General features: G+C 40.6%; 1 protein-coding gene and 1 long non-coding RNA gene across 6 annotated transcripts in view; one reads left to right on the top strand and one right to left on the bottom strand.

Moving 5' to 3' along the window:
• The window catches only part of LOC116944204 (teneurin-3-like), a 456,734-nt gene that overhangs the window by 29,113 nt on the left and 415,570 nt on the right, over window positions 1-12,051 (bottom strand). For all 5 annotated transcript variants that reach the window (XM_076068250.1, XM_076068253.1, XM_076068251.1 and 2 more), the window contains 3 exons: window positions 9,998-10,018; window positions 1,560-1,795; window positions 152-306 (listed from right to left, as the gene is read on the bottom strand). In XM_076068250.1, coding sequence (XP_075924365.1) covers window positions 152-306; window positions 1,560-1,795; window positions 9,998-10,018 — 412 coding nt within the window. The remainder of the gene's footprint in view (window positions 1-151; window positions 307-1,559; window positions 1,796-9,997; window positions 10,019-12,051) is intronic.
• Window positions 1,802-10,533, top strand: LOC116944206 (uncharacterized). The gene is made up of 3 exons (XR_004403057.2): window positions 1,802-2,119; window positions 3,867-3,931; window positions 10,029-10,533. It is a non-coding gene; the product is annotated as an uncharacterized LOC116944206 (long non-coding RNA).

Raw genomic sequence — 12,051 nt, 5'->3', positions numbered from 1 at the left:
TCTTACATATCTCACGGACAACAATGCGACATCATATTGCTGTGTATTAAACCACGAAGCTACAAAAACAAACCTAAGCCAAGAAATAAACGAGTAAATTAATATATAAAAAAACCTCGTAAATGCCTCGTGTGGGGAATGAGTGCAATACCTTCGACATCTCCATGGTGGAATCACAGCTGAGTGAGAGGCCAGCCTGCAGGTCATTGAATCCCATCACCGTCGAAATGATTTCATTCTCATCAATCTTCCTGATCATTGACCCATCCACAAAGAAAATGTAACCATGCTTATCCACAGCAATCCCTGGGAAAAGGAAAAAAAAATCAAAATCAAACAGCATTGGCAGTCACGGTGCAAACACAAGCTCTTCCATTTGTAATAAACTATGCAAGGCAGCAGCGGGTGCTGTCAGTGGGAGTTACACAAACAAATCCTTAGAGGAGCAACCAACACGTAATTTCAAACACTTGCAGTCTTGTAAGGAACACCACGACGCATATTGGTTCAACGGATTATTATAGAGCAATTAAAATTTAGTTTGAGCTCCTTTTTCCATATTGGTGGAGTGCAAACTGCTGTTTACATTACACTTTTCAAAAGCACTTTTGTCTCCGACACACCCAATTGCCACCGGTTGACACTTTTGTCTATTTATTAACCCCACACTGCTTCGCAAGTTACACTCGCTGACCTCTCTGCGAGGGAAACCCATAAAGTGGCTCGCCTGAGCGCAGGTTCCCCCCTTTCACAGCACGCCAACTGCACGCCCGCGCTGGACGTCGAAATTGGATTTTGTCTTCTTCCATTCCGAGAAGACGCTCTCCCAGAATTTATCTCGCAACTCGGGCCAACGTTTGGCCGCACCGTAAAAGGTCGCGCTGAAAATGAAGCGTTGCCCTCGCAACTTAATGCGCTGCTGTTTAGCAATTCCTGTTAAATGCCCGCGGTGGCCGTGTCTCATACACCCCCCCTCTCTCCCTTGACCTGACACCTGCCGTGTGGCGCCCTAAAGATGCTCTTGCACGGCTGAGCTAAGCTCGGATTTAGCCTTTTCAGCACGGCCAGCTCATGATCTGTATGTCAGCTTAACGTAGAATACAAGTGTGGAGAGAAGAGCAGATGTCAATGCTTTTTATTCTTGACTTAAAAAGGACACTTGAATGATTTTTTTCCGGGAGAATTCCTATAGGGGGGAAAAAAAAAACTAAAATCTGTTCTTCAGCCAATCTCTGGACACACGGGGCCACACTGCTCTGTGAGAGATCCGAACGGATACTCAGTCTCATAACATGACGGCAATAGCACAATTGGAATAACATTGGGGACGGTGGGGAGGCGAGTAAATATATATTCAAGATGTTTTTGCTAAAGTGGTGAAAACATATGAAATATTCGCAGCTCAAAATGCCCGAATGAACGTCAGCAGCAAGTCATGCACGGTCTCGCGTACGACCTGATAAAATAAGGGGAAAGTAAAAAAAAACAAAGTTTTTAAGGACTGCATCGTGGAACAGCTGGCGTGCGTGACCCCGTCGGTGTGGTTTGGTGGCAGCTACCCCGCGGGTTGGCGAGAGAGGCGTTGAGGGCCCTGCCGCCGTCTCCGCAGCGCGTCTCGTCCAGAGGCAGGCACTGCTCGCCCGTGCCAGCCACCACCTCCCCGCCCAACACGGGGTCGGCGCCGTCACCCGCAGCGGAGCGCACGCGGTAGATCTTCCGGCTACTGGTGTCTGACAGGTAGAGCCAGCCGCTCACCGGGTCCACGGCCAGGTAGTAGCGGTGCGTGGGATTTGTGCTGCAGGAATGAGCAAAAAGGAGGATCATCAGTGCCCCTTTTCGTGTCTACGGAGAAGCACCGCTAATCCCGATGTTACTCGTTGCGTGGGGTTTTCGATTTTTTTTGTTGCAGTCGCGCTGTTCGGCTATCCGATGCGTTTTTCGGCTGTTACGCGCATTGTTTGGCACGATGTCCGACGTTTCGCTCCGCGTGCGTGGAGGTTCTGCACCAATTAATGGCATTCAATTGACCATGCTGGGAGATTTTTTTCAGGAATTCGGTTACTGAAGAATCTCTCAGCACGTGGAGTGGAGCTTCAGACATCATCCGGAACAATATGCGGTACAGCTATACGTTACACTTCTTAAAACCGAGCGAGAGGGTGATGAAAGCTGGGTATATGTACTGTAGGTATTTATACTGTAAGTGTGTGTACTGCAGGTTTACCGTGGTTTTTGTACTGTGGGTATGTGTACTGTGGGTGTGTGTACTGTGGGTGTGTGTACTGTGGGTGTATGTACTGTGGGTGTGTGTACTGTGGGTGTATGTCCTGTGGGTATGTGTACTGTAGGTATGTGTACTGTGGGTATGTGTACTGTGGGTGTGTGTACTGTAGGTGTGTGTACTGTGGGTATGTGTACTGTGGGTGTGTGTACTGTGGGTATGTGTACTGTGGGTGTGTGTACTGTAGGTGTATGTACTGTGGGTGTGTGTACTGTGGGTGTATGTACTGTGGGTATGTGTACTGTAGGTATGTGTACTGTGGGTATGTGTACTGTGGGTGTGTGTACTGTGGGTGTGTGTACTGTAGGTGTGTGTACTGTGGGTATGTGCACTGTGGGTATGTGTACTGCGGGTATGTGAGCAAATGGATTGAAATAGTTGCGTCAGTAGAATTAGGATCTTCAATATAGCCGTGTGTTATACATGGCTGCTGCTGCTAGTTATGTTAATAATGATAGGAATTAAAAATTAAGTCCACAAATTTAAGTATATATTTATAATTGTTTATGAATGAACACTTCCAGCAAAAAAAAACTGTTTAAATACAGTACTAAGTATTTATGCTATATCAAAGATGTAGTATCCAGAGGTAATTAGAAAGTTAAATGGTATTTACATTTTGATTTAAAGCTTTCGTGACTGCAGGGATTCATATTCTTGGTTCTTTCGGTAAAGTCACGTAGAAGGGAAACAATAAAATAATACATTTTCTTGCTGTGGTTTTCACGCCTGATGATGATTGCTTGTGTTGCAGTCGAAACGTCGTGAGACTTTTATTGTTTATATATGTTTAATTATTTTATTGTTTCCCTTCTACGTGACTACCGAAAGAACCAAGAATATGGTATTTACATAACAAGTATATACTGTGTATACATATATATCTGCCGTGTTGACTATTGCCAGGAAAAAATAAGTCTAGTTACTTTGACAGGATTGTGTGCGCTTAATCTCAAACTTGGAAGGATAAATTATTGTCAACGTTAATCCGTGAACACATAGAAGATATTTACTATAGAATGTAATCATCATAACCTTCCAAGTCATATGACAGACTTTCCGCTTTCCGCTGTCACTTATTTTCCAATCTAGAATACACTGTATTATTTTTTAGTCCCTGCGGTAACAGCATTTGTGTTTTATTTCGAAGTGTCTCTCTCCAGCTTAGTTCAGATGGCTTTTTTTTGCAACAAAAAAAAACACTTTCAAAATGTGTGAATGTCAAACGCAACAAAAAAAACCAGAGTCATCAGCTGGGTACTCCCATTGGCCAGAAATGTAATGGGGGTCACGATGGCTCTGCCCCACCGCGACAAGGTAGAGAGTGGCGCTCATTTTCTCAGCATCCTCCAGTCACGTGTGGACGGACAATGCTGTGTGGGCAACTAGACTAAGCAACTTCTTCCAAAAATGGCAATTTGCTTCCGAATAATGTTGTTTTTGTTGTAACCCTCGTAACTTCCCATAGCTGTGTGAAGGCCTTCCCTATTTTCTTCAATCACTTCCTTTGCCTGTGCAGTTCCTGTCCATGAGTGGCCTCCGAACTCTTTCATTCCGCGGTGTACCGTTTGCTTGTTTGCCCCAGACTCTACTCTGTGGTTAAGGAGGTGCAACCCAAAACGGTGCTGATGATGGCAAATAATTTGAAACGTAAGTCTCCAATGCTCTCAGATGTGACAATGGACATTTTCACAAAACATTGATCAAAATCCGAATAGCAACGTGCACACAAGACGTACAAGGATGAGAGGTTATAATTTGCTTACAATGAGTGCAGTATATTATCATTACAAAATATTTACTGTCCTTGGCAAAAGGCATGTGAGATTGTTTTGTAGATAGATCTAGGATAGCACCAGGTCCCCCCCTCTCTGAATTCAATTCTTATGATTGCAATTTAAATGATAAAACAAAGTGGTTCTTATGTTTTTTTTTTATCCCAGGAATAGTTCTACATCCATTTTCCACTGGGGACAGCTATTGCTGATTGAAAGATAGCATTTTAGTAGTTTTAATCAAACTGGGTAAAAGTAAAGACGTTACAATTTGTGTGTTTTTTACAGTAAATATACGTGTGTGAGGATATATTTTAGCACTGAGTATGTTGGCATCCAGCACATGTAACCCCACAATGAGTAGTAATGTGAACATCTTTCCAGAAAACATAACAAACCCGAAAATGTGTTTTGTAAAAGTTAAAATTCAGACGACTAAAAAAAAATCCACATATGGCATTGTGACTTTCGTGACTGCAGGAATGAATATTCTTTGGTTTTTTCGGTAAAGTCACGCAGATAGAAATATAATGAAAAAAAAGTGAATGAAAAAAATATTTTTTTATTAAAATAATAAAAAACAAAAACCCACTAATGTAGACTGGAGCCTGGTTTTTAAGTTTGGTGAGTGTACTGGCAGTCTATAATGTAGACTGTAGCGTGGTTATTAAGCTGGGTGAGCGCACTGGCAGTCTATAATGTAGACTGTAGCCTGGTTCGTAACCTCAGTGAGCGTACTGGCAGTCTGTAATGTAAACTGTAGCCTGGTTCTTAACCTCGGTGAGCATACTGGCAGTCTATAATGTAGACTTATTCGTGGTTCTTTCAGTAATTAAAATATATAAAAAAGTTTAAAGTAAAAATTTAACCGCCTCTATGGGGAGGGTTTTCACATACCCATAAGATATTTTAACAAACTCCGAGACAAGAAAGCTCATCTGATCGAGTCACTCACATTTCTGAAGAGATGCCGCAACTCTTAGGTAATACCGATCTCATTAATACTGACCTCTGCTGCTGTCACATCTTCCAATGCCAAATAATTTTGTTCAGGGCTAGCTTGGCCCTGATCTCAGAGAGAATTAGACTGCTCCGTACTGAACTAGATCATGTAGACAAAACACTCTTGAAATCACACTTAACATTGACAGAAACAATGTCTACATATGATTGGGAACATGTAGATAACATGGCTGCTTCATCAGCCGCTACAATGTCAGCTAAATGTAAAGATAATCTGATTTCCAAGTTCAACCTCCTTTCCAAGAAGAAACCAGATCCATACATTAAAAAGTTAGACGTTAAATTTCGATTTAAAGCTTTCGTGACTGCAGTAATTCATATTCTTAGTTTTTTCGGTAAAGTCACGTTGAAGAGAAACAACAAAATAACAAAATATATATAAAACAATAAAAAATTCTCACGATGTTTCGACCATAACTCAAACGGTCATCATCAGGTGTGATGATGACCGTTTGAGTTATGGTCGAAACGTCGTGAGAATTTTTTATTGTTTTATATATATTTTGTTATTTTGTTGTTTCTCTTCAACGTGACTTTACCGAAAAAACTAAGAATAAGTTAGACGTTGACAAGGTTGTTATTAATCTGAGTAATAGCCCAATTTCCGATGGTCTAAAGAAGGTTTTGGCTAAAGGGTTGAACTTCGCAGTCACCCCCAAACACATACCAGTGGATGACATTATTGCCCAGATCTTAAGGGTTTGGGGCACCATCGCTACAGACTTGACAAGGTCTGAAAATGCTGCAACCCTCAAAAGCGCTAAGATACCAGTCAGCAATATCAGTAAGGATGAGGGCTTTGAGTTATCTCGATAAAAAAATAGGGATGATATCGTCATCCTCTCAGCCGACAAGGGCAATGCCATGGTCATCATGGACAAAACCGCGTACAATAAATTCAGGACCTACTTTATGATAGTAGCTACACAAAAATTAAAAGAGATCCCACCAACAGCATCGTTACAAAAACGAACAGTATCATCACTGATTCAGCTTCATTAATTGAACAGACCAAACGGTTTTCCTTAAAACCTTCTGCTGCTAGACCACCCAGATTATATGGCTTACCAAAAATCCATAAAGAAGGTACACCCCTTCGTCCCATCGTCTCCACCATTGGCTCACCCACCTACAAGCTGGCCTGATTTCTGTCTGAGACCTTGCAGCCATTCACTGGTAAGACCACCTCTTCTGTCCTTTACTCAGCTCACCTGGTATCGTCAATTAAAGACATCTCACTGTCCCCAGGTGATTTGCTCGTTAGTTGCGATGTAGTTTCTTTGTTTACCAAAGTTCCTGTGGCCGATACCATTGCAATCATTGAAGATTTTGTCCAACAAGGATTGAATGCTGATGTACCGGCCCTGGTGAGACACTGCCTCATCAATGCATACTTCATTTGGAATGGAACATTCTACAAACAAACTGAGGACACTCCAATGGGTTCTCCCTTATCTCCAGTTGTGGCCAACATTTTATTGAAAAAATGAGATGGACGCCATCCAGGCATCCACTCTATGCCCGTCCTTGTGGAAGAGGTATGTGGATGACACATTTGTCATCTGGCCACATGGCCGACCGGCTCTGAATCAATTCCTCAACCACATCAATTCCATACACCAAGCAATCAAATTCACCATGGAGGTAGAAAAGGATGGCATGCTACCTTTCTTGGATGTCCTAATCAAAAAGAGACCAGATGGCTCAATGAGCCATTCTGTCTACAGGAAAGTAACCCATAATGACGCCTACCTAAAACCTGATTCCAACCACCATCCATCCCAGAAGAATTCCCTCATCAAAACGCTACACTATAGAGCTCAATGTATCTCCGACCACGAACGCCTAACCAGTGAACTCAAACACATACACCAAGCTCTCAAGGCGAATGGATATTCTGACTACACAATCCGCAGAAGGATCCATCTGAGGATCCAATCAAAACCATCACCTTGCCATACATAGCAGGGGTAACCAAAAATATTTCCAAAATCATGAACAAACACAAGATCCAGGTTCGATTTAACACAGTACATAAAATTCGTGATCTGATCCCATCTGTGAAGGACAAGATTCCTGACATGCAATATCCCAGCGTTTACAAAATTAAGCTGTATCTGCGGCAGCAGTTACATTGGGGAAACTAAGCGACATGTCTCGGACCATGTTCGTGAGGATAAGGCAGATTTGAAACACGGTAGGACCAATACTTCTGCCGTGGCTGATCATTATTTTAATGCGGCTGGCTCACACGAAATTGATTTTTCTAAGACGATGGTTACTTGCAAGCCTACTGGCTATCAAAAAAGATTTGTTCATGAAGCCATCCATATATACAGACACAATTTAAACCGAGAGGATGGTAATAAGCTCAGCAATCATTAAAAAGATGTCATCAACCACTTTGGGTCATGACTTGATTTGTGTTTTCTTGTCAACATCCACTATCAGCAGTGTGGGTATGTGGAGCGAGGTGCAAATGATTGCCTGGCGGCTCTTTGATTGGTGTAGACCCACTGCGTTGGCGTTCCTTTCTCCTACATTAACATGAGCTGCCCCGTCCATGCTGCTGACACACTTGGGCTACGCCCATCTCTAAACCATTATAAACAGTTTGCCTTTAGAGGCTAACCCCCCTTTTCCTGATGACGACCGCTTGTGTTGCGATCAAAACGTCGTGGTTTTTATTTTTATTATATTCAAATTATGGAAAGAACCAAGAATAAGTCTACATTATAGACTGCCAGTATGCTGACTCAGTTTAATAACCATTGCTACAGTTTACATCATAGACTGCCAATACACTCACCAGCTTAAAAACCAGGCTTCAGTCTACATTATAGACTGCCAGTACACTCACCGAGGTTAAGAACCAGGCTACAGTCTACATTATAGACTGCCAGTACACTCACACAGCTTAATGACCATTGCTACAGTCTACACTATAGACTACCAGTACACTCAACAAGGTTAAGAACCAGGCTACAGTCTACATTATAGACTGCCGGTACACTCACTCCGATTAAGAACCAGGCTACAGTCTACATTATAGACTGCCAGTACACTCACTCCGATTAAGAACCAGGCTACAGTCTACATTAATGGTTTTTTTAATTATATAATTTTTCTTTTCATTGACTTTATTTTTCATTCTTCTTTTTCTATCTACGTGACTTTACCGAAAGAACCAAATATTTTATGGCATTGTGTTTAATGTCTTCCTCGCAACTCACATTACTGCACAAACACACCTTTATATGAGCAGCCTGCTGCTGTTTGTCTTGATAAAAATGATCAATGATAAAAAGCAATGCATACCAAGTGATTTAAATGTTCTACACCTTATTCTTACTTGAGGTCTATCCTTTGCCATTACAAATCCCAGCAGTAATTCTCTCTTTTTGGCCAATGTCATTTTTCATTCCCATGCGTGTGCGAGTTATATATATATGTTTTTCTGGGTTACATAATTTTAAAATAAACTTTTCACTTCCAAGCAATTTGCTCACTTATGCATCTGGTATTGTTTTGGTAAGTTTGAGGATTGTTTTTTTAGGTGAAGTGAGAGACAAAAATAACTCTCAACGCAAAGATGGGTTTTCACAGTAAGGGCGCACGCTGGTAATAGGTATAATCTGTGGTCGTTTAAATTTTTACTTCATTTTTTTCTTCTTTCATTGAATTTCCTTACCATGATACCAGATCCTTTTATCCAGATACATATTGTTATTGATTACATTTTAGGAAAGGATCATTGCTTCATTTGATCAAGTGAACGGGTGAATATGGCCGACTTTGAAAAGACTATGCGGGTTTCAAATCAAATGTCTCAGCGTTTATATTGGCGCTGCCTACACCCTCTGCAATTAAAGGTCAATGCGTTCTCAAAGACCACGTGTGAACCCTGCAAATAAAAACACGAATACAAATTGATCACATTCGTGGGAGTCTACGGTAATCTTTAAATGGCATTCTCTTTCTATTTAGTTGGTCACAATCTGACATTTAAAATCCAATACTCAGAAGGTGCAAAGACGATGGAAATAAATCAGGAAATAGGACATGGTATAGACACACTGTCCTGTAGTGTTGCAGCCATGCTGATAGAGACTGGTGTGATCATTAAAAGTTAGTTTCTGAATGTGTGTGTGTGTGCGTGCACATATGTATGGTTATACATACATACATTTAAAAACAACATGTTTACAAAACATGATACAGGGAGTGCATGAAGGTATCGAGCAATTATATGAAAGAAAAATTTGTAATTAGTACAGTTTGAACTGCGTGGTTGAATTGTGAAGTTTTGAAAAAAAAGACAGAGTGAACAACTAAGATCTTGAGTGATAAAAAAAAAATCAGCACTTATTTCGAAAGCATTTGAAACAATCACGACTGTGATTTCGCGCAAACATCTGGGACCATCTCAAATCTGGATATGAGTTGTGTTACCAATGCCATGGTGGACGTGTGGATGATAAGAGGGATGAAACGTAATACTCATACGACAACGTGCGTGTGCCGTACAGTGTATATTGACCAATTACAAATCGTCGTGTAATTAAAAATAATTAATAATGCACGATAGCTGTATTGATACCCTGTACTGCAAGTTAATTGCACACACTTAGCGCTGGGTTTATATTGAAGTTTCCTGTTTTGATATGTCAATCAAATACTACATTGAAGAGTAAGTAGATGGTAATTATTACTTACAGTTCTTCAAACAGTTTGATCACGTTTTATATAGGTGTATGTGTGTGTGTAATGTGTGCATTTCTGGCTACATAGGACCCACAATATGAATGCTGTTTTGTTGTGAAGATGGTCAGACGTGCCAAGAGGCTTAATTGTGCACAGTTGGTGAATATAAATAAATAGATCTAAAATGTAATCTATTGAAATGTATTTTTTTTACCTGTGCCTGAAATCTTTATTCCTGAAAACAGGGAAGGCAGTGGCACAGAAACAAAGGACAACAAGGAACAGTTTAGTGAGGAGGCAATAGATCAAGCACGAGTAAGAAAGTACACACACTCACCCACCCACTCACCCACAGAACCATATATTAATCCAACCACTCACTCAATTACTCACCCACCCACTCATTAACTCACCCACTCACCCATCCACTCACCCACCCATATATTTACCCACCTGTCAATACATTTACCCACTCACTCATCCACACAATCACTGACCCACCGATCAATCCACTTTTTTCGTCACCCATCCACTCAACCACCCACTCACTAACCCACCCATCCACTTACTCATCCCAACCATCCAATCACCTATTCACCCCACCCAACCAACCACTTACCCAGTCACATACCCACCCATCCATTTACCCACTCACCCATTCACATGCCCACTCAACTCCATGCTCACGATCTCACATATGCGTTCACTGCAGCAAGAAAAGGTCTGAGGAAGTTAGGGATTTAAAAAAAATTACATGACACCAAATTCCATAAGCTACATTTTTAGCTTAAACATTTTGGACTTAAACTTTCGTGACTGCAGGCATTCATATTCTTTGGTTCTTTCGGTAAAGTCACATAGATAGAAAAATAATAATGAAAATAAAGTGAATTAAAAAATATATTTTTATAAAAATAAAATAAAATAATTTGTATAAAAATATTTGTATTTTTTTCACTTTATTTGTATTATTTTTCTATCTACGTGACTTTACCGAAAGAACCAAAGAATACGTTTTTAGCTATGAACTATTTTTCGATTTTTTTTTCCATTACACACAACTGTTCAAAAATACCATGTATAACAGTTTTTTTAAACTAAATTACGCCACCTGCAAATGTATTTGATCTCCTGTGAAAGTACATCACATTAATCATTTATTCATTAACATTTAGAAAAAAAATGTGTGATCGTTATGTATGACCATACCACACAATCCGTTTTGCGATTCATTAGCGCTGCGTAATTACATTGCTAATTGTCTTCAGAAATTTCGAGTTGCACCAGCATCGTTGCTGGGAACTAATTGATTAGTTCGAAAAAATTTCAGATATGCCAGGCCATATGAAGCTTAAGGTTTCAAATAAATTTAATTCAGGTTTTATAAAGAATAACATCCACTTTGTACAAAATGAGACACTTTAGCCCCCCCTACTAAAATATCGGGTGGCCAAGATAATAAAAAAGCAAAGATAATAATACTTGTGGGCAAAATCTTTAATATAAAAAGGCCCTTTACGCTTGAAATATTACTCCCAGGGCTTAATTTCAGCCCGAGCTGTCAGGGGCAGAGTTCCAGAAAATGTATCCTTTCCAAGATTGTCTGGAGGGTGGGAGGGGAGGGGGTGGGCAGGGTTGAGGGGCCCTGGGAAATATTCCACGAGAAATTGATTCCTGCTTACAGTGGTACAATGTAAGCCATACAAACTCTCCGCTCCCATTCCTTAATTGGCATTAGTTGACATGAGACAGTGTCTGTGTGCAACTTGGACCTACAGAGGTGACGCCATGGAAATCTGGGCAGAGGTGGAATCCGCCAGACGTGGCGAAGAGTGATGGGGAATACAACCTTCACAAAATAATGACCAACAACCGAAAAATATTGTCTCTTGGGAACGGTGAAATAAAATGCGAAAGATTATTTTGAAAAAAGCCACATTCGGTATAATGAATCAGGCTGTTGTCACAGCTGCCGCAATGTTAGGAGTGGTGGGGAAACATCCATGTCCTTGGATCAACGCTATCTGACTTAATAATATCGCAGTATCCACAAGGAATTCGGCTATATGATGCTCAAAAAACCCCATGTCATTGTCTGTTAATGAATTAACTCGTTATTGGGCATTGCCATCAATTATATCACTATATATGTAAAAAAGCTCTTTAAGAACGGGCTGTTGTCTGGATATTAACGCAGCATGTGTGTCTTCTCTACCCAATACATAACAAATATTATTATTACTTTAACACATGTATTGGATTTTTTTC

Source organism: Petromyzon marinus, chromosome 20 (genome assembly GCF_048934315.1).
Source record: "Petromyzon marinus isolate PM22_M1 ecotype Great Lakes invasive population chromosome 20, UKy_Petmar_22M1.pri1.0, whole genome shotgun sequence".
In the NCBI taxonomy this organism is placed as follows: domain Eukaryota; kingdom Metazoa; phylum Chordata; class Hyperoartia; order Petromyzontiformes; family Petromyzontidae; genus Petromyzon; species Petromyzon marinus.
This window is presented reverse-complemented; position numbering and strand designations above follow the sequence as displayed.